The following is a 23,632-nucleotide window of genomic DNA, read 5'->3' as shown; positions in this document are numbered from 1 at the left end:
AAAATGACTCGACAGCGCCACCTAGAAAACTTAAACGGACGAGCCCCCGATCCACGAATCACGCACATGCACGAAAATTGGCACACACCTCAAACATGCCAAAACATACGAAAAAGTCTCTTGGAGCCATATGTCAAACCCAACAGGAAGTCGGATATTTTTAACTTCCTGCGGCGAAAAAGTGGCATTTTTGCCATTTTCAGGCGTTGTATTTTAACGAACTCCTCCTAGGGATTTTATCCGATCGACACCAAAATTGGGTTTTATCATCTAAAGGCATGGGCAATGTTAAATTGCGAAGCTTTAGAGTTTTCGTCGATGGGCGTGTCTGTGGCGGCCTCGCAAACTTTGACAATTCGCCACAAAACAGGAAGTCGTTATAACTCAGGCATGCATTATCCGATCTGCCTCAAAATTCACACGCTTGATAAGAGTCCTGACCTGAACACGTTTACATGCCAATATCCAGATACAGTTATAGCGCCACCTGCTGGCCACAGGAAATGACATGATTTTAAAGAGTCACAAACTCCTCCCACAAATTTTATCATATCAGCACCAAAATTTGGTGGTGTTATCTGAAAGCTCTAGCGATGTTATATTGTGAAGATCTAGAGTTTTCGGAGAATGGCCTGTCCGTGGCGGCATGACAAACCTCAACGCTTCGCCATGGAACAGGAAGTCCTTATAACTCAACCACACAAAGTCCGATCTGCCTGAAACTTCACATAGTTGATACAAGTCCTCTCCTGAACACATCCCCATAACAATATTGAAGTGGGCATGGCAAAATGACTCTACAGCGCCACCTATAAAAATTAAACGGAAGAGCCCCTGATCTACGAATCACGCACATGCACGAAAACTGGCACACACCTCAAACACGTCAAAACATACAAAAAAGTCTCTTGGAGCCATAACTCAAACCCAACAGGAAGTCGGATATTTTTAACTTCCTGCGGCAAATAAGTGGTATTTTTGCCATTTCCAGGCGTTGTATCTTAACGAACTCCTCCAAGGCATTTTATCCGATCGACACCAAAATTGGGTTTTGTCATCTAAAGGCCTTGGCGATGTTAAATTGCGAAGCTTTAGAGGTTTTGTCGATGGGCGTGTCTGTGGCGGCCTCGCAAACTTTGATTCGCCACAAAACCGGAAGTCATTATATCTCAGGCATGCATTATCCGATCTGCCTCAAAATTCACATGTTTAATATAAGTCCAGACCAGAACATGCCAAAATCCAGTTGCAGTTATAGCGCCACCTGCTGGCCACAGGAAATGTCATGATTTACAGAGTAATAAACTCATCCCACAAATTTTTTCGTGTCAGCACCAAATTTGGTTGGTTGTTATCTGAAAGCTTTAGCGATGATATATTGTGAAGATCTAGAGTTTTCGCAGAGGGGCGTGTTTGTGGTGGCATGACAAACCTCAACGCTTCACCATGAAACATGAAGTCCTTAAAACTTAACCACACAAATTCCGATCAGCCTGAAACTTCACATGGTTAATTAAATTCCTCTCCTGAATACATATAAAAATTAAACGGACGAGCCCCCGATCTACAAATCACGCACATGCACAAAAATTGGCACACACCTCAAACATGCCAAAACATATGAAAAAGTCTCTTGGAGCCATATCTCAAACTCAACAGGAAGTCGGATATTTTTAACTTCCTGCGGCTAAAAAGTGGCTCTTTTGCCATTTCTAGGCGTTGTATTTTAACTAACTCCTCCTAGGGATTTTATCTGATTGACACCAAAATTGGGTTTTGCCATCTTAAAGCCTTGGTGATGTTAAATTGCGAAGCTTTAGAGTTTTCATCGATGGCTGTGTCCGTGGCAGCCTCGCAAACGTTGATGATTCGCCACAAAACAGGAAGTCGTTATAACTCAAGCATGCATCATTCGATCTGCCTCAAAATTCACACATTTAATAACAGTCCTGACCTGAACAGGTTTACGTGCCGATATCCAGTTACAGTTATAGCGCCACCTGCTGGCTACAGGAAATGACATGTTTGACACTGTAACAAACTCCTTCCACAAACTTTCCCGTATCAGCACCAAATTGAGTGGTGTCATCTGAAAGCTCTAGCGATGATATATTGTGAAGATCTAGAGTTTTTGCAGAGGGGCGTGTCTGTGGTGGCATGACAAACCTCAACGCTTCGCCATGGAACAGGAAGTCCTTATAACTACACCACACAATGTCTGATCTGCCTAAAACTTCACATGATTGATAAAAGTCCTCTCCTGAACACATCTACATAACAATATTGAGTCAGTCATAGCGCCACCTGCTGGCAGAAGGTAGATTGGCTTATAACTCAACCACACAAACTCCGATCTGCCTGAAACATCACAAGGTTAATAAAAGTCACCCCCTGAACACATCTACATAACAACATTGAGTCTGTCTTAGCGCCACCTGCTGACAAAAGGCAGTTTGGCTCATAACTCAGCCAAACAATGTCCGATCTGCCTAAAACTTCACATGGTTGATAAGTTTCCTCTCCTGAAGACATCTACATGCCAATCATGAGTCACAGTTATAGCGCCACTTGCTGACAGGAGGAAGTTTGGCATAGATCTGTGATTTTCTCAGATATTTTTAATATATCGGCTTAAATTATTACTGTTCGCTGTTCTCTGTCATCCTGATGCCACCGGGCGGCGGTGAGCCCGGGTGCGAGGTCCCTATCATCGCTGCTTGCAGCTTTAATTTTTTTTAGTGTTTGTTTGATACATCTGACCTTGCACCATATATTCTTGACAACTTCTGGAAGTAGTGAATAGTTGATAAGCTCATTTAATTTAATTTAATTTAATTTAATTTAATTTAATTTAATTTAATTTAATTTAATTTAATTTAATTTAATTTAATTTTTGCCAGACAAACAAACTTTACAAAAAATACAAATAAACATATTGTGTTTGTGGTGAATAACTTGAGGTTGAATAAATAATTAAACTGTCAACTATATGAGCTTTTCATGTGGACTTTCCCTTTAATACCCGAATGTGAAACTTCAATGTGCACTTGTTTTCTAATGTATGCGCTGAGGGATATGAGGCCCGCTCAGTAACGTGTGATATGCGAGTCAGTTCATGTGAGGTGCTCCAAAGAACACGTGCAGCAATGGCTTTTTTTCCCCTCTCTGCAGATGGTAAGCATTGAGGGCCATTATTGTTCTCGATGTGGGGCGTCCTCTGCGGTAAAGTCTCTGGCACACTTTTAAAGACATAGTGGCTAATATATGCAGGCCTGAGCCAGTGGCCCTGGTAAAATCATCCCCCTCCCCCACCCAATAATTCTTTTCTTGGAAGAGAAGACAAACATTTATGAGTATCAGTGCTCATCCTTGCAACTTTTTCTACTTTGTGATCAACTTTTTTTATGTACTGAAATTTTGATGAAAGCATATCAAGCATTTCAAGCACACTTCAGTTTAGCTCACAGTTCATGCTATTAACTACTGGCTTATTGCCTGTCTAATATCAAGATATTAAATGTTCATTAGTTATAAAGTATGATCTAATTCTACATCCCTAATGCAAAACCTAAACCTAACTATTACCTTTCTAACTATTAATAAATGGTTAATTAGTAGTTAATTAAGTTAGCAGTGTTAGTTAATGGTTTGTTAACACTGTGAATTGTGACCTAAACTAAAGTGTTGCAGCATTTATTTTTCTCTGTTTAACTCTAGCTCTTTTTTATAAAGATAAAAAGCTGATGTGTTATGTTTTATACAATTCTTCAATTTGTTAAATCTGAGTGGGTGGGGCTAAATATTTAGATTTTTTTTTTGTTGCAAAATTTATTTTTCATCCATTTATTACTGAGTATATTCAACCCTTTGATGCACAAGCTATAAAAACCCCTTCAAATGCACAACATGGGTCTGAAATGACTTATATTCATTTGATTTTATTTTATTCTTCCCTGGGATTTTTTTTTTTTTGTCTTTATCTTTTGAAAGCAATTTATTTCAGCATTATATATTAATTATTCCATGAATTTAATTATTCATCAATTTTCAAAAATTATTTTTTTCATGCAGCGCAAATGAATTATTTATTTTTTCTTAGGTTTGTATTACAACATCAAGTTTACATACATGGGTCACACCACCTATGTAATTAGGGTGTTTGGGCAAAGTTTAGGGTGGTGACATCCAGCATATTGTACCATAGCATGTGCCTTGTGGCTTCTTGCTCTACATTGAGTAGGGTAATGCTTGCTCCTGTAATACCCTAGTTGTCTACTCAGTCCAGCAATTCCAGATTGACCCTGTGACACGTAGTCTAGAATCTAGATAATCAGCATCAGATATTTCAGACTCTGAATCAGAACTAAGAATTCGCCTAATCTGCCTCATCCTGCAGAACCTCTACAAGCATTTCAGCCATAAATATAGAATGACTGGCATGAGCCATACTAACACTCTGTAAAAGAAATCCAAAGCACAAGAATATCTATCTATCTATCTATCTATCTATCTATCTATCTATCTATCTATCTATCTATCTATCTATCTATCTATCTATCTATCTATCTATCTATCTATCTATCTATCTATCTATCTATCTATCTATCTATCTATCTATCTATCTATCTATCTATCACAAAATATATCTTTCCATCTATAAATTAAATATATACATAAAACCATTTTTCATACTTACAAGCATCAGATAGAAGAAATCAGCCATGTTGAGTTGTGAAACGTGCCAGGTGAACTGTATTTAGCAGTATATGGTTCTTTTTTGCCACAATTATGAAACAGCAAAGGTTCCTATATGGGTCATTTTTGACACTTATTTTAAAATTGTTGTACAAATACAAAAACTGTACTGAACATAAGTATTTTTGTGAGTGTAAAATAAAATGTTTTATGAAAACCTGTAATTGTAAACAACAAAATGCAAAATGCAGCCATGATTAAAATAACATAGGAAATGAATGCGGGTCATTTTAGACCCATGGTAGTGAAACAAAAAGGATTTTTATTCAAAAAGTAAAAAAGACAAAAAAACAACAGGCTTTGTGCTGATGAAAAACAATTTTATCGAATAATTCCTGGAATACTAAGTGACGAAGTTCAAATCTTACAAAGATATAGAAAAAATGAACTTAGCCGGGTCACTTTAGACCCATGTTGTGAATCAAAGGGTTAATTTAGTTTAGTATGCTGTTTCTGATTTAATTTATTTAAATATTAGTTAGTGTGATTAAATTTTAGTGAGTTGGTTAAAAAATCTCTTTTTTTACTATTTTTATTGGTTACTCCAATTTATCAAATTTAAGTGGGTGGGGCTAAAAAAAAAAAGCTCTTGGTGTGTTTTGTTAGCTACAAATGTGGTTTGTCCAATTGGGGAGGCTGGAACAAAAAAAGACAGCGACTGATAAATCAAACTGTAATTGGTTCTTTTTTTGCTGAGACTAATTAGACAAATTGAAAAGAGCAGTGCAAAAAAAAAAAAATGTCAGCGACTCTCTGATTGGTTCAATTTAAGTGGGTGGATCTAAAAAAATCACTTTTTTTGACTGACTCTGATTTGTCGGAACTGAGTGAGTGGAGCTTTCCAGGAATATCAGGTTATTTAAGGTTGCATTTAAGTTATGACGTCAATTGACCAAAATTTAATGTCTGGCCAGCAGTGGTGGAAAGAGTACTGAAAAATCATAAGTAAAAGTACCACAACTTGTCTAAAAAAATGTATTGCAAGTAGAGTAAAATTATCTGTTGTAAATATTACTCAAAGTATGAGTAAAAAGACCTTTTAAAAGTACTCAAGAGAGTAGTGAGTATTATGCTGTAAAAAGCTTATGCGTTGACATGTAATTTGTGGATGTGTGTAAACGTAATATTCTGTAGTGCCTTTAATTATTGCCCAGCAGGCACACAACGTCATAAGACGTTAATATTAAGTTACATTTAGGTTGTGATGTCAGGTGACCAAAATTTAAGTCTAGCCAGTGTCCAAGGACAACGTTATTTTGGTGCACAATAACGACATCAAATGATGTTGATATTTGGTTGATTTTAGGTTGTGTTAGAAAGTGGCCAAAATCCAACGTCGAGCAAGCATCTTATACCAACGTCATATTGACGTCAAATACTGACATTTATTTGTAAGGTATGACAACCAAAAACCAACGTCTGATAGACGTCATAATGGTAACATCCACACAATCTGAAGCTGAAACATCATTAGACATTGATATTAGGTTAATTTTAGGTTGGATGTTGGACATGGACGTCAGCCTGACATTGGGTTCTGACATCGGCCTGATGTTGGGTTCTGACGTCAACCTGATTTTCATTTCCAAACAAAATGCAACGCCCCCACGATGTTTGAGGTACAACATCAATCTGACACCATGTTGACGTCCTGTGCCTGCTTGGTGTGTTTGTCTTCTTTTTGGTCAAAAATTTAACATGGCAGATCTTAAAAGTTTTTTTTTTGTTATAAGATGTTAGAAGCCAGACTTTTGGGAGTGCTCATCCCTTCAACTTTTTCCACTTTGCAATGAGTTCTTTTTATCTTGTGAAATCATTTATCAACATTATGACATGTATTTGCGTTGGAAGCACACTGAGTCTCTTTTTCCCTCTTTAACAAATTTCTCAGCTGCTCAAGACCACGGCGACACAGCAAGAGTCTTTACCCCTAGTGGTTTTGTTGGCGTGAGTTGAATAAAGGAGTAATAAAGTAGACCTGCATTCATTTGAATAGCATCTAAAACCATACAGGCGGCAGCCAAGCTAATCAGGAAAAAATTCCAGACCCATAAACACACACTTATGATTTTACACGTGCAGTAATAAGTAAACCATCACTGATGAATCACATCGACGATTATAGTTACACACTCCTTAGTAACATGAACTCCATAAACAACAACATTGTCTGTAAATGTGCTCAAAAGCTGTAATTTGAGCACTGCTTAGCTTATTGGTGTGATTTGTGTATTGAAACAACACCAGACCTGTGACTCTCAGCAAGCCACCAGACTTGTGTATTTAGTTTTGGATGGAGAAGATAATTCTCTTTACAGGACCCAGAGGGCTGAAGCTCTCTAAGAAGAGGAGTGCGATTGCGTGTTCAATCTGTACTTCTGGCGACTCCACCTAAACACTTAAGACACTTTGTGTTTTACACCTGTGTTGACACTGGCAGCACTCCCTTTTTCAATAGAAATCGAAAGTTTACTCCACCCGCACGTGTCTACGATGTGCACGATTCTGATAAACACTGCATTAGTGTAATTCTGCATTACAGAGGCGTGCACAGTTAATGATGACACAGCTGACAGGACGAGAGATGCTGTAGATATAGGAGGACACGGCATGTTCAGTCATACCTGAAATCACTGGGATGCATCGTGAACTTGCCATCAACCCCAGTCCAACCTAGAGAAGGAATGCAAATGTAATGTAATCTAATGGCTTATTCAGTATGTCTGAGAGTTGTTTTCATGTCGGCTCAGAATGCCGCTGCAACTGTATGACCAATAAATTAGGCAATGGTTTTACAAGTTTTGCTGCTGAATGATGCAGAAGGATTGCGGGATTTACTGATAAATGATGCAGGGTTTATGACTCACTACTTCAGTGAGGTTGACTCAGGAAATCTGATTGTATAAACATCTATCAAACTGCATAGATTTATTCATTTAAACAGTTTTTGTTATAATTGACATCACAATAAATGTATATAAAATGTAAAATTTATGTAAAACATGTAAAGAGTGTAAAACAAAAATGTAAACAACTATAAATAACATTAATACAAATTACTGTATTAATGTACAACACATTACTTTACATATATAACATCATTACATTTTACAGTCCTATATAATTTTAAAATACTTTTTAAATATAGTTCACATATAACATTTTGTAATATTTTGAGTTATTTGTCCATATATAATTATTTATTATAATTATTTATTATCATTATTTAGTAATAATATTAATTTTGATTATGTGATTGACACTTTTATATTGATTATATACATTTTAACATAAACGTCGCAGAAAAAAAAATATATATACACATACACATACATATATATATATATATATATATATATATATATATATATATATATATATATATATATATTATTTTTTTTTTTTGATTATGTGATTGACACTTTTATATTGATTATATACATTTTAACATAAACGTCGCAGAAAAAAAAATATATATATATATGTGTGTGTATATATATATATATATATATATATATATATATATATATATATATATATATATATATATATATATATATATATAGAAAGCTACTTTAAAGCAAAATAGATTCTGGTTATCTTAAAATGTTTTAAGAAAGCACAATTGATCATGATTTCAGTGTGTATACTCCAATATTTTGCCAGCCACTGTGGTTACCATAGTAAATGTTTTGAAGGCAATGAAAGATTTACAGTTTCCCATAACTCGCGCTTGTTGTTCCGGTCTCTCTCTCGTTCTCTGTGTGCGCCAGGAGGAGTGTCGCCCCGCGCGGAAGGCAGGAAGCGGCGCGTGGGCTCAGTGTCACCGCCTGCGTCACACGCCAGGAGGGAGTTTTCCACTGACGAAAAGACTGCGCTGCTCCGCGTCTGCTTCAGACAAGAGGAACAGCTTCAGCTGCCGCTCCAGTCCGCCGAGCGCACAATAGCCGCACGAACACAACGGGATCTCTTTACGGATAAACGCGCGATCGCATCTCTTGGATTATTACAGCTTCATCTTTTCCTAGATAGTGATTTACTAATGCTGATCGGACACGTTATTGGTGAGTAGCAAAGCTCCGCGCTGTTTAACGCCGCACTTGTAATGTGTCTAATAGGCAAACCTCGGATCTGGAGTCCAGCCAGATAGTTTCAATGTTCTTTTGTCGGCCAGTGTAAAGAGATAAAATGTGTTGTGTAACTATTTCAAGTAGCAAATCCAGAGGACATTGTTGTATACTGTCGTGACAGAAAAAAAAACTAACTAAAGTTATTAAGCTATTGTCTTGCGTTTTAATTGTGTTATAATAAACTCTGGTAAGCTTAATCAAATTAATTTCTGGTGCTTTAATGTAAACCGTTTTTAGTGTGTAGATCGGTCTAAATATTCGCGGGTTTTATGTTTTTTTCTGTCAGTAATTTTGATTGGCAGTGTTTGCTGGGTTTTAATAAAAGATAGCCTTATATTCTCTTAAGCAGCTGTTGGCGGTTCTGATCGGATCCATTGGCAGAATTCCAGGATAGTGGACCGTATGTGTGTGTATCCGATAAGCCGTAATTGCTAGTTTGAATGTGTGTGTGAGTGTTGAGTGCATTCCTCGTTCACGTTTATAGCGCTGGTGTATCTTCTGAAGCGCGAGCGACTCCTTAAGGTGCCACACCGCATCAGTTCAGTAGTCTGCATGCAGATCTGCGCTCAGCCTCATATGCACTTCCAGTCCTCGATGACGTCACCGAGGGTGCATACAAGGCTGAATGCAGGTCTGGGGGAGACCTTACTTGATCCGATCCAAACTTCAGCTGGTCGAACCGGTATTTGATCAATAGCCTATAAATGGCTTTTACAGTGCTATTTTATTTGGCTACATTTAAAGACGCACATAACCAATAGCCTATAATTCATTCACAAAGAAAAGTGTTTTTTATTTATTTATTTAAAAGCAAGCAAAACAGTCTCCCCAGGTCATTTGATAATTGGTTTGATTGACAGTCAATCACGAGGCAACAATCACCAACACGTTGTGCTCTGCGTGATTGGGATAACTGAAGTAAATTAATATTCTCATTCCACTCGGTTTGTTACAATCTCACGGCATTCCTTTTGTCAGGTAATTTTCAATTCCTGACTGTGAGCACATTGAATGTTTGATGGTGGGATTCATTGAGCTTGTTATGTAAATTTTAGTTCAATAATTTCAGTATTTTTTGAAGGCACGAGCGCAGAAGGGTGTGTTATGATGATGATGCTTGTATATTTGTGGCTGTGTCGTAAGTTTGAGTGTGTTTATTTTGCGCGTGCTTCTGTGTGAACGAGCGCGCAGTCGCTGTCACGCGCGACCTCACTCGGATTGTTTGTGGGAACACAAGTCGGATTTTTTCTGGTGTTTTTGTTGACATACCTCACACATTTAGGGGATTTATATTCTTAAAACGAGCTTAGTAAGTCCATTAGCGTTTTATTTCATTTAAAATGCTTTTGCACTACCCTGTGGTAAACTGTTTACAAGTGAGACTTTTTATTCCCATAACCTGCGATGTTGTTTTGAATTCAAGTGCACGTTAAACTAATCAAACAGGACCATAAAAGATTGTATTGTTTACTTACTTCTGGGTTGATGAGGTGTGAACTTGCACGTGTTCCAGAGTCAGTGAAATCACTCAGCTGGTTAAAGTAGCATGTCTGGATAGTTTCCTCCCTCTTCCTATTTAAATCCAGTCATGCTTTAAAAAAATTGAGATGATGCCGTCATAATTGGTGTACATCACAACATGTCATTTTTATTAATCTCCCACCCACAGGCAGGGTGTTTTTATTTGGATAGATATGTGTGTGGCTTTTGTGCAATAGTATTGGGGGGGGGGGGGGGGGGGGTGTTGAAGTCCTGATGTCTCTAAAACCGAGAAGCAGAGGGAACCCATCTGTTTTGTCACTCTCCAACATTCCTCCCAGCTTGTGAGGTACCAGCAAGTGCCCCAGACGTAAGCTGATGACCCCTGGGCTCCCCCCATCCTATAGACGCACACATATACTCTCCCTTGTGAGTCCCGAGAGACTGGTAAAGATGGCTAGTATTTGTTTTTGTCACCATTAAGTTAGTCAGAACAAACTCATACAGAGGACTTCTCAAGGAACCTACACTTTGCGGACTGTGTTGGAAGTTTGCATTTCGGATATTGATGCAAATTGCTGCATGTGGAAGTATTTTCTTTCAGTTTTGGCAATTTCCTGAGCAGTCAGAGTTTCTATTCGTTGACATAAACCAGGAGCAGTGATTCTCTCGAAACTGTTAAATAACTTTAGGAGGGTGTTTTGAGATGTTTTTCTTATGGCTCTTAGCATAATTTAGATGACCTTTAGATGGTGATCTTCATAATAATTAATAATCGGTTCATCGTCATGTGAGGGACCCCCATCCTGAAAAGTAAACAACAGTATATGGTCAAACAGATCTGATTCATTTTGTTATTTTATAAAATGTTACATTTCCACCTCTCTGAATTCCAGTGTGAAATATTGTCTAAGTTGGTACCCTTTTTGCTTAAATAACTTTTTAATTAAAATTGAAAACATGTCTATGGAAATGCGAAGTTTGATGTATTGAATCCATAGTTACTCTGGTGTAGCATGTGAGAGAAATCTTCTTCTCCACCCTAATAACATCATCTCGTCAATATGACAATAACGTCATCATCTCTAATGATTCGCGACTCCATCAGGTGTTTGTGTCGGTGTTTCTGTCTGAGGTGGATCCTCTTGGGCAATAGTGGTCTGGACAATGCAGACACATCTGGGATAGATAGACTATTACAGAACGTGCCGCTATGCCAGAGTAGAATTCCTGTGGGCTGGAGACATCGCATTATTTATTTGTTTAAAGTTCTCGCCCGCTACCCCCCTCCCACATCAGTGCGCTCTCCTGTTTGGGATGAATGTGTGCTCTGCATGGGTTGAGGCTCAGGAACAGAATGTCTCTGGCGTAGTTCAACATCTAGAGTGATGATCGGCACAACCACACATCTCCCTCCTCTCGCCTGACTGCAGTTTTTAAGGGCTGACCAGCAGAGGGAGGGTTTCTTATATTCTGCTGGAATTTGGATTCTAATACAATTATTGCAAGTGATTTTTTTATTTTTTTTCACTAAATATTATTTATACTTGCGCTTTTTAGATAGTTAAGATGAGGTACACCCTGCGCATTACTTAATCATCTGGATGGGTGCTGTGAGCTGGAGGGGCAAAGTCAACCCTTGCATAATGTTAGGTCAGGATTCCACTGTTTGAAGGTAGTTTAGACAATCGGCTCAGTGGTGCAAGTTGTTTTTATGCTTTTTAGAAGCAGGAAGGGAAGAAAAAAAGTGTTTCTAAAGTGATAGTTCACCCAAAAATATGACATACTCACCCTCAAATGGTTCCAAACCTTTATGACTTATTTTTTTTCTGTTGAACACCAATGTAGAAATGCTGGAGAAAGCTTGAAAACCTGTAACCATTGACATCCCTACATAGTAAAAATAACAAATACCATGGAAGTCAGTAGCTACAGGCTAACAGCTGTCTGCATTTGCGGGGGAAAAAAAATACTCACAGCGTTGGCTGTTTTCAGTTTTGGGAGAACTATCTGACTTGTGCTGACAACTGATAAATATCAGGCTTTAGCAGTTTGCTCCTTTTGTGGCTTTCTGCACTAGATTTATATCCACCGTCCTTGGTGACAGCAGCATTGAGAATACCTCATCAAAGCACTGCCTTTATTGGAATGGCAAGCTCTGCATAATTTATGCTCCAGTGTGAATGTCTCACCTGCTTGAAGCATCTGGGATACCTTGCCGATAACAGCTTCTGCCTGAATGGGAAATCCAGACTTGCTTAGTAGCGGATTTATGGCTAGACACTAGACAGTATGTTTTGACTGCTCATTTTTTATTTGTGGGGTTTCTTGCTCATATTTCCATTTACCGCTGATGTTGGAGTGCAACAGGACAAGCTCCAGATTGACCTCCAGCTGAGCCCCCCCCAACATCCACCCCCTCTTTCTCTTGTTCCTGGGATTAGCTCGTCGTCATTGTTTCTGCCTGTTAAGCAAGATTAACAAATCAATGTGTCAGGTAGGCTGCAGTCAAGAGACAATGACCCACTTCCAACACCCAGGTTTCTCTCTCTCTCTTGCTCTCTCGCTCTCCCTCTCTTGCTTGTCTTCATCTCTCCTATACTGTCCTCCCCCTCTCCTCACTGTCCAGAGTCCTTAATTAAAACTCCTCTGCTTGGTAGGCATGCATGTTGTCCTCAGGGAATTCTCTTTTTTTTTTTTCTCTCTGTTAAATGAGGAGTAGAGATGGTGGTAGAATGTGAGGATAAACTGTGTCTGAGGGTATGTTTACACAACAACAGCATACTGAGAACATTTCTATGATTATTTCAGGTGGCAACTTTGTAAAGGCGATTCCCATTCACACCGATAAGCAAAAGTGGCATATTGCATAGTCCTGTAGTTCTGCAATGTTGTGAAGTGCTTATGCATTCCTAGAGACTGGACGAGTAATATATATGGACATGGCATCACTGTTTTTACAAAATCAATGGGATAGTGATGTATTCTAGTGATTTATGCTAATGTTCTTTAGATCGGTGTTTCTCAACCACATTCCTGGAGGACCACCAGCTCTGCACATTTTCTATTTCTCCTTAACCAAACACACCTGATTCAGATTATCAGCACATTAACAGAGACTGAAAGAACTAATGGGTGTGACAGACAAAGGAGACATCAAAAACATAGAGTTGGTGGTCCTCCAGGAACGTGGTTGAGAAACACTGATGTAGATGATGGTGGTATCATTTTCAAAAATATGCAATTTGAAACCTGTTAGCATTGTCAGGGATTGGTTAAAATACACACACACACACACACACACACACACACACACACACACACACACACACACACACACACACATATACATAGGGTTGTCAGACAGACATCCTCTGAGTCAGGTATCACTTCTGATAAACAGCAGAGACTCTGTGCAGGTGGTTTTCTTGCGCGAGTAGACTGCATCTGGAAACGTGTCTGTGGGAAACTGCGAAAGACAATTTACTAGTCAAATGAGCAGAGGATGAATTCGAAAAGGTTTTGAAGTCCTCCGTGCACTGAGTCAAGTGTCAGGTTCTCTTGTAATCATGTGCATTATCTAAAAAGATTTTCCTGCTGAGGTCTGTCGGCTTGCGGGTGTGAAAAAGCTGCTTGTTTTCAATCAAGACGTAGCATGTAAGGGGTTACGCTCCCTGCGCTGGCTCTGTTTGCATGCAAATGAGGACAGATCTGGACACATTCTGTTTGCAATAAAAATAGATCATGTTCTCAGCCTGCACTGCTGTTTTTAGGCAAGTCAGCTGTTTTCTGTGTCAATGTCTGTTTAAAACCCTTAACAGCAGCAGGTTCAAGTTTTAGCACATGGCACAAATGATTGCATAACTTTCCGAGTAAAGTTCCTCTAGACAGGGTATTAGTTGCTTTCAGAACTGGTGTTGCACGAGCAGATAAGTCTGACTGCAGGGAAGATCTAGTCGGCTTCAGAGGCAGATAAGACTCACCTTCTGCTTTCTGGCAGCAACATTTGGCAGCCGAGGAGACACGACTGAATGTGCAGACGGCACAGACGTGCCCTCAATGTCTGGCACGTTTGTGACGGCAGCACTAATGTGTGAATTGCACATGCTCAGAGAGAGAGAGAAAGATGCTCCACTTGTAAATAAAGCAACCTGTGGGAAAGTCTTGTCTGTCTGAAGATTATGGTTAGTTGGATGTTAAGTATATGTTTACCAGTAGTAATATTACATACTGGTAGTGGTAGTTGGCATGCACATTTAAAATCTGCTTAAATGTGTAGTTTAAATATTAAACATATAATTAACGCACAATATTGTTTGGTACCATTGTGCATTCTGATGGAAGATCAGATTGAATATCAATTAAGCATGATTAGTCACTGTGTTAATGTATTAAATGCTAATGCACTGTTGTAATGGTCAGTTTGAATGACCCTCTTCAATTAACTGAAGTATGTGTACACTTTGATAACGTAAAATGACGTTCCATTGGTTGATTAGACTTCTAGCAGACTATTAGCTTTTTAGTCACATTGCGTTAGTCACTCGATATGGCAGGGATGAATCAGAGCCATTTGGTTCTTCTTTTTTTGGTTGATGACATTGTAGACAAGCATCATGAGATGTGTAATCTGCCAGTCACGACCGTCTGTCGCTTTTTTTCTCAGAAAAGGCTGTCTTGCTGAGAAAAAGTTTTGTTCTGTGCCATCTATTTGCTTTTCATTATTATTAATTAATGTTCTAGTAGGGGAAAAACAACCTTGTTGTAGTTCAGTTAGCCTAGGATATAATTGAACCTCCTAATGACTCCAATGGCCAATTTGAATTAGAGCTTTTAACATTTTGCTCAAGCAGAACTGAAAACTCTCATCTTTACATCAAACCCTCTCCTCCCTACTCTTCTTCCTTCCTTTCTGCCCGTTTCAGCATGAATGTGACTGAAGTGCAGCGAGAAGCTGAGCCTGAGGTGAACCAGCTGACTGGGGTTTATCTCAGGGCAGAGAACCAAATGAGTCCACAGCCGCCAGTATCAAATGATGGTTTTGTGTAAAAGCCACTGCGCTGCACTGGCTCTGACCCTTAAAAGCTGGTGGGCTCTGGCTAGACTCTTCCTGCCAATGGATTGATTGCTTTTATTGCCCAATAAGCAACCTCTCCACAGGAGCAGCGACAAATTCAGCCTGTACTTCCATAAACATGTTTACTGTGCCAAGCTGTACACACATTTACTAGAGAGTCTCATAAAATGCATTTAGCAGCTGTGTAAAGCGTAATTGCCGCTACCGGCTCAGTGATGTGTTTTTTGAGTAAGGTAACCTAAATTTACCCTCCACACTAATGTGGCTATGTAATCAACCCCAGCCTAATCAATGTATTTGTATAAGCGATTGGATTTGGAAGTGGGTGAAGGGTCTGGTAATTGTTGACTTGCACCGGAGGGACGTGATTGATTGCTTCCTGTTTTTCGCTCTCTGCACAGAGGCAGTAAGAGCGGTCAGCTTCTTGTTTGGAGAGTACAAGCCTGTATTTTTAATGCACATTTTTTATTATGGACCATATTTTGACCATACAAACGTACTTTTTTTTTTTATCTGAAAATGGTGCTTGATGCACGTTTAGTCATAGTCGGCCTGTATCATGATGCTATTAATTTCAGAGCATTGCTAAGGTAACATTACTTTGTAGAATACTTGTATTGGATTCCTGCAAAAACTTGTAAATTTACTTGCAGTCGATGTACAAAATCATCAGGCCGATTGCATTTTAGATCAAATATAAAATACTGATTGAATGCATTCTCATTTTGTTTGCAAAACACTATTGTAGACAGGAAAGCCTGTCAAAACTTGTACTTGTATGTGTATTGTTGATTAGTGTTGATGTAGCCTTAATACACTCTTAACATCTTTGCTTGTTTTTCCACAGATCACCAAACGCTTGCGCCATGAGCGGGGTTCTCAAGAGGAAGTATGAGGAGGTGGAGGAGGACCCGTGCTACTCCTCCTCATCCCCCTCCTCTCTCTCCTCCTCTGCCTACTCAGAGTGGGACTCAGATGGGGAGAGCTGCTACTCGGACACCCTGGATTCGACCCCCAGTAACCCTAGCTCCCCAGCAACATCCTTAAACAGTGAGTTCCTCTTTAGATGTATTCTCTATTCTCTTTATGCTTTTAGCTGTCATTAAAACCCTTTTTCAAAGCTATTTACCATTCATAAGGTCTAATTTTGTGTCCTATCTGGGAAGGTTTTATTTGTGTCCTATCTGGGGAAGGTGTTATGGGAGGTTGTAAGATTGATTGCATGGATGTTTTAATTACCCAAGGATGTTTTAATGCATGCTGGATTCTTTTGGACAGCTCCAGCAAGCCGTTCATCCAGGTTGTTAGGGTGAGTCAGGGAAGGAAAGCAAACAGTTGTGAGTTTCCCAGGATGGCAGGGCAGGCGGCCAGAGAGTGTGCCATGTGACGGAGACAGAATGAACGCAGAGCTTTGTCTGAGCACTGGGCATGAACCCAACACAGGTGCTGAGAAAGACCAAAGGGCATGAAGCAGGAAGGCAGGGATGAAGAGAAAAGGAAGGGAAACGATATGGCTGTCTGCTTGCGTTTATGAAACAGAGAGTGAAGTCAGATAATGGAGTGTAGTCTAGGTATGTTGAGTGAAAGACTTGTACAGTAACATTTATTTTAAATACTTCCAACAGAAGGCTGTAATTACTTGATTTAAACACAGCGCATTACATTTTAGAATAACTGTTTTCTACTTTTCTATTTCGTTTTAATCTTCTTTAAATGGTAGTGTACAGTCTGCACATGTATAATATAAACAATCCATGTTTTCAAGAGTATTTTTGGATGCATTTTCAGTGTTGCGTAATGATTGGCACCAACACACTCCAACCGTACAAACCACTGAACATGCTGTTTGCCTATCCCTCAACGCCTCCTTTTCATTCACTTGAAATAAAACATTCTTTCAACCCTGAATGACACAACCATAGAGTATCAGTTTAAATGTATTTGAGACAAAACAAATCTACTGACAGTCAGCCAGCCTTATTGCATTACTGTATTAACAAGTGCTTTGGAAATCAAAAATCATCACTTTTAATGCTTAGCTACAAACAATAACATACCATTGTCTTCCACTGTCAAACCACTGTCTTCTCTATCTGATTGTTAGATGAGCAAAACATATTTGCACAGGGATAGAGAAAACACACTAGATTGAGTTCCCACCATTGCAAGTCTAATATAAACCAGCTGTGGGGACAGTGTGAGAGTCCAATCCCTCCAGATAACAATAGTAAGCTGCCGGCCCAAGGGGAAAAAGAGCTCCTGTCTGACAGAAGCTCATGAAGTTCTACACAGAGGACAGACCTACTGAAATAACAATTTAAAACTGTAGTTTTCTTGTTTCAAGGAGAAAATTCCTCCCTTTCAGATCTTTTGACATTGGGTAAATGCAGAATTTGGCTGGTTATAGGTATAATTTGCAAGGAACGCACAGACAAATGGCCTGTCTTTATATAAAGATGGGTGTATGTTATTAAAAAAGCAGCCATCTTAAGTGCCCTCACCACTTCCAGAAACCTCAAACTTCCAGATCATTCAGCCAAAGGGTTATGATTTTGGATGCTTTACTCCCCTACACACTTTGTCGCCAAGAGGAAATTCCTGTGTGGATTGTGTTTGTCAGACACGAACAAAGAGGAATGTAGTTGTTTTTGCTTATGACTAGAAACGTCTGAAAACTATTAGCTAAACTATCCATGCATCTGTTCCAATGTTGATTGGAGAAATTGGTGTTTTTATTTGGTGTTCAACCGAGTGACTGTAGCTCGTGGCATTTCCTTTTTGTGGACTGCCATCTAGTGGTGATGTAGTGCACCCGCAACAATAGCATTAATGGGATCTTGATGTTTACACAAGAGACTCACCCACTCCAAGTCTTCCCATCAGGCTTGGCACACTTCCTACTCAAATACTCCCAGATGAGATCCTAGGAACAGAACTTCCCTTTCTTTTTTTCCACCACTCTAAGACATGTGCTCTTAATTTTCCATTAAAAAATTCCAAGCATGAATTTCCGTGAGTGTATTCCACTTGTGTTTTTTTAAGGCTGTATGTCTTATGTTAATCCTGTCTCTCTCTCTCTCTCTCTCTCTCTCTCTTTCCTCAGCAACATCTATCCTGAAGAAGGCTAAGCGCACACGGCGAGGCAACGTGCAGTTTGACCAGGTTACGGTTTTCTTCTTTCCTCGTTGCCAGGGCTTCACCAGCGTGCCCAGTCGGGGAGGTTGCACCCTTGGCATGATGCAAAGGCACAGTGCCCAACGTCGCTACACATTGGCAGAGTTTGCGATAGCACAGCGCCACTTACGGCGAGAGAAACTCAAAAATCGAATGAGGGAGGAAAAACTGGAAGCCCTTAAGCTAAAGGTAGCAAATTTAATTCTAGCACATTCTGGTCAAACAAGCTGCATTTTAATCAAAGCATCATCATAATCATGCAAATATGCTTTCTTCCTTTGATAGCTCACCAAAAACGGTACCCAAGAGTCTGAAGAAGCTGAAAAGTTAACTGTCGATGATATCCCAGAGGATGAAATTGACCTCAGTGGAGTAAATGTGGATGACGGCTCCTTCCTGCATCCATACCCCTCAAAGAAAAGGTACGCCATCCTTAAAGCTGCTGGTGTGAAGAAAATCGATAGAGAGGAGAAACGTCAACTTCATGAGCTGCGGACATCGAGAGAAGACTGCGGATGTGACTGTCAAGGCTTCTGTGAGCCAGAGACCTGCAGCTGTAGTTTGGCTGGGATCAAATGTCAGGTAAGCAATTCCCAACAGACTTCTTTGAGAACATCACTTACCAAGTTTGTGGGTAATATTCACAAGTATCATCCATGACAGCAGAAAGTAACGCATTATTCTTTGGCTTCACAGATGGACCACTCATCCTTCCCATGTGGCTGCACTAAAGATGGCTGTGGGAACACACAAGGTCGCATCGAGTTCAACTCTAGCCGAGTTCATACCCACTACATCCACACTATCATGAAGCTGGAGCTGGAAAAACGCTTGGAGGAGCACACGACAGAGACGCCTCCTGAAAATCATCCAGACAGCAGTTCCCTAAACCAACCAGCAGAGATCAGCAGCACGCCAGACATGCCAACATTTCACTTTAACTCAGAGCTACTATCCACAGGAGAGAACAGCTGCAGCAGTGACATGACCGATTCGTCTAGTTCCTCAGGCCAGAGCGAGGATTCTGAATCTGTTGAAAATGTTCCAAGTGAACAGTCACCGCTGGACGTTGACGAAAACGGACTTACAAGAATCCTAAGCTTTAGCGACACAGACAATGAAGACTGTTCTATCAGGGAGCGCAATGACAACTGTGACTACCAACAGAAAAAGAGCGAAGGGTCGATGGGTTATGGCATCTTCAGTACAGAGGACGACAAGCTCAACACGTCACAAACAGACAACAGTCGCACAGCCATGTCTGAACTTTTAGACGAGAACGCTAATCAAGGTAACGGACTATTCCACAGCAGCTTCATCCCACATACGCCCTCGCCTTCCATCGATCATTCGGCCAGCTACATGGACCTTAGCCTGTCATCCGAGTCAGACTTAGAATTCTTTGATGGATTTCCTTGTTTGGGACCGAGCTCGCTATACAACTCCCTAAAGGAGTATGAGCACGTGGACAACTTCTTTCAGTTCCAGTTGCCTACCTACCCCAGCCTTCCTCAAGCTGTCGACCCAGGAACATGTCTCCTGGAGTCTCTGATCGGCTTGTCAGATTCTGTCCCAGAACCTCCGACTACTTTCACGGACAATCAAATGCTAGAAGATGCCATGAAGCTGTCAGTGATGGAGTCTTTAAAGGTCTAATGGGGGACTCTTGTATGATCACTGTATAAATGAACTATGGGATTGTAAATGAATGCCATTTGTTTTCTTTTTGAATGGAGACCCATCGCGGGATATCAATATTTGCATTATCTGCCTTTAAGATGTTAGCAAAGCATTAAGTTATTATAACAATCTTTATTATCATTATTGCCATCGCAGTGGCAGCTAACATTTCAGTTCAAAAACAAGTCTGGCCGACTGATTTTTGAATATTTGTACATATGGCCAGAAGGGTGAAGAAATTTTCACCCACATTGGTGGTATTATCAACATTTACCATTATTATTATTATTATTGCTAAGGTTATTTATATGAATTGAGAAGGGGCACCAATGGGAGTCATAAAGCTGATTATGTATCTCAGGGACTTTTTCTAGCTTTCAGAAGCAATGCATTTTGACCATCGCTGTTTTTTGGCGTTCTTTTTTTCTGAGAATTTTCACCAAAACAAACAGCATTTAAATGGCCCCTTTTGTAGGGCTTCTTTCTTGGTCGCTTTTCCGACTTGAGATGGTGGTCTGTACTTTTTTTTGCAAAGCTAGAGGAAGACTCCTGTTCCACAAAAAGGCTCCTTGGGATTTTCTAACGGTACACAAATCCCCCCCGAGGCTCCTCAGTTAGCACTTTATCTGTGAAAAAAATGAACCAATCAGAGAGCAGATGGGTCTGCCTTGTCGTCTCTGAGTCGAAGATTGTTTTCATGCCATTTTATGGTGTTGGATCATCAGCACAAGGTGGAGAAAAGTGAACGATTTCCTTTTTAATTTATTCTACACGCCGAAGATATTGCATAATATGACTGTGTGATATCTGTTGACCATTATTTGGAATTGCTTTTATTTATTCTTACCAAGTTATTTATTTTGTTTTCTTCAAATGCCAGCTGAATATTATCTGAGCCACACTGTGCTCCGGAGAAGTGGAAATAATGCAGCTTGTTCACGTTTTCCACCTACATTAACCTGTGTGATGTACATCTTTATGTTCAGCTGTGGAGGAAGGGGCACCAACTGCAAAGTATTTAATAATTACGATGAAGTAACACATTTGGTTAAATTATTTCACGTTTAGCATTTCAGCAGTAGGACTATTTATTCATGGTTTGGGCAATAAAGAGAACGGTGTGTTTAACAAAAGAAAAATATAGTCTGTGCCTGTTAACACAAGGAGCCGCTGTTTCCTGTCAGATGAATGACATGATGCTGTATAATCTACCTATTAACTAAAAAAGGTCTGTGAATTGACCACCAATGACATTGCCTATAATATAGAGAATTAACATTTTGTAACTATGTAGATTTGAGAGAATTCTAATCTGTTTATTGACAAATTATTTTATTAAGAAATTAAATTCACAATGTTCTTCAAATATTAAAACATTTGTAATATATGAATAGAGCTAAATCTATGCTTAAAGAAAAAGACTAATATTCTGGCGAGGCATAAAGTTAGGGTTTACTATGATGTAGCTACCTAAACAAATTTCCCAAACTTGATTTGACTGGTTGACTGGAGAACACAACTGACAACGTTAATTGCGGGAGAAAATTTAGGCTTAGTTTCAATAACGTTTTGTTGATAAAATCTGCATATATTATGCAACATGTATCATATTATGCAAATTTGCGTTGCCCATGTTGTTTCCACTACAGTGAAGACATTTAAGTTTGTATGTTTCTGAATGAGCTTTGAGGACATGAATCGATGTACATATCTGACCATCCAGACTTGAGCTGTCAGCACAGCCTTATTTGACCTGATAGGAGCATTTTTGCATGCAAGACCCATTCGTCATGCATTTAGAGCAAAACTGCACAATCAGAAATGTACTTGCTTTATTTTTGCCTTCATGCTGTTCATTCAAGTCCAGCTTATTATTCCCTTGTAAAGATGTATCTCATCGCAATGAAATGGAAATGATTGGTATTTATTAGTCATGATTGATGTTTTTGATCTCTGATGCTTTTCAAAGTGTTTCTTACTTCTGCCTTTTTGTTGTATATATTTTCTGCTTCAATGAAACTAAAGACAAAACCAAGCAGTTGTTTTATATGATATATTTTCACGCTTAACAGTTTAAAGCTGTTCATTTCATTCAAGTCATTTGACAGTAGTTTGTCCCTTCAAAATAAAAGTCCAGCTTTTTTCTTAAGTCTGCTGTTGTTTGTCTTGTTCTTTGACATACTGTATGCAAGTGCAGGAGTGTTGAAAGAGTTTATAATCTTGAAAACTTTTGTTGTAACAGAGGCTATCATCATAAAATAATTATAGGTATATAGAAAACTTAGAATATTATAAAGCATGATCTTAAGAAACAAAGCGCAAGCAAGTTATTTGTTTATACTTTTAAATTTGAATAATTCATTTGAATAATTAAAAGCAGACCCAAATCTATTATCACTTTAAAGAAAATATTAGTAATTTATTATGTGCACTCATAGCAGAATGTGTGTGAAATTAGGATTTGTGACAGGATCAAACAATAGACAAATGAAAAGATAAAACCCATGAATAGAACCTCTACAGCAGGGGTGTCCTGGAGAGCCGGAGTTTAGCTCCAACTTGCTTCAACGCACCTGCCAGTAAGTTTCTAGTATATCTAGTACAGGGGTGGCCACCTTCCTGCAGAATTTATTTGCAACCCATATCAAACACACCTGCCTGTAATTATCACGTGGTGTTCAGGTCTTAATTAATTGGTTCAGGTGTGTTTGTTTAGGGTTGGAGCTAAACTCTCCAGGACACTGGCCCTCCAGGACCGAGTTTGGACACCCCTGCTCTACAGCAACAAAAATTACAACAAAACTTAATGTAAAATTGCACACACTGGGAAAAACTCGAGCAGTAGTATCACCAAATTTATCGCTAACATAGGATTTTTAAAAAGATGAGATACTTTAAAGTATATTTACAATATTATAATTTTTTTTTACCTTATTCGTTTGACAGCAAAACAGCCTCTTCTCAACCGGATATAAAAAAAAAAACATTGGAAGTCACGTGGTAAATCTCCGTCCACTGGCAATCAGTAGTGCGTGATGACACTTCAGGTGTGCGTCGTGTCTCCACTGATCTCCACACAGGATTTTATGTAAAATTTTGGCAGTTTTTACGTGTTTTAATATTTTTATTTAGTAGTTTAATATGTCTTTACATCCTTCAGAAATAAGATGTTTTTATTTATACAGCCACACGTCGAAAAATGTTTGTTTGTTGCGCTGAAATAAATAACAGTTCTTTGGGGATCTGGCAGAAGATACGTCGCAACCTGTAAGTAAATAATTTTATTATACTTTCACTATAATTCGCTGTTTTAAGTGGGTATCTTCAAAAATATTAT

At 39.1% G+C, this 23,632-nt stretch overlaps 1 protein-coding gene and 1 long non-coding RNA gene across 3 annotated transcripts in view; both read left to right on the top strand.

Moving 5' to 3' along the window:
- Window positions 1-8,650: 8,650 nt before the first annotated feature.
- Window positions 8,651-22,444, top strand: csrnp1b (cysteine-serine-rich nuclear protein 1b). 2 transcript variants are annotated; one of them, XM_087308163.1, is made up of 5 exons: window positions 8,651-8,819; window positions 16,289-16,491; window positions 18,545-18,804; window positions 18,901-19,197; window positions 19,312-22,444. In XM_087308163.1, exons 2-5 carry the CDS (start codon window positions 16,308-16,310, stop codon window positions 20,269-20,271), a joined length of 1,701 nt encoding a protein of 566 aa, XP_087164289.1. In that variant the 5' UTR covers window positions 8,651-8,819; window positions 16,289-16,307; the 3' UTR covers window positions 20,272-22,444.
- Window positions 22,445-23,276: 832 nt separating this feature from the next.
- Window positions 23,277-23,632, top strand: part of LOC147831044 (uncharacterized) — a 17,235-nt gene continuing 16,879 nt past the window's right edge. The window contains exon 1 of the long non-coding RNA XR_015524905.1: window positions 23,277-23,562. This is a non-coding gene — a long non-coding RNA (uncharacterized LOC147831044). The remainder of the gene's footprint in view (window positions 23,563-23,632) is intronic.

The sequence above is a fragment of the Danio rerio genome, chromosome 24 (assembly GCF_052040795.2).
Source record: "Danio rerio strain M-AB ecotype USA chromosome 24, GRCz13ab, whole genome shotgun sequence".
NCBI classification, from domain to species: domain Eukaryota; kingdom Metazoa; phylum Chordata; class Actinopteri; order Cypriniformes; family Danionidae; genus Danio; species Danio rerio.
Note: the sequence above shows the minus strand (reverse complement) of the source record. Positions and strands in the feature narration are given on the sequence as shown.

Coding starts and splice junctions, on each gene's coding strand:
- csrnp1b (XM_087308163.1), top strand. CDS start 16,308: ATGAGCGGGGTTCTCAAGAGGAAGTATGAGGAGGTGGAGGAGGACCCG. Junction 16,492..18,544: donor CCCAGCAACATCCTTAAACA/GTGAGTTCCTCT, acceptor CTCTTTCCTCAG/CAACATCTATCCTGAAGAAG. Junction 19,198..19,311: donor TGGCTGGGATCAAATGTCAG/GTAAGCAATTCC, acceptor TTGGCTTCACAG/ATGGACCACTCATCCTTCCC.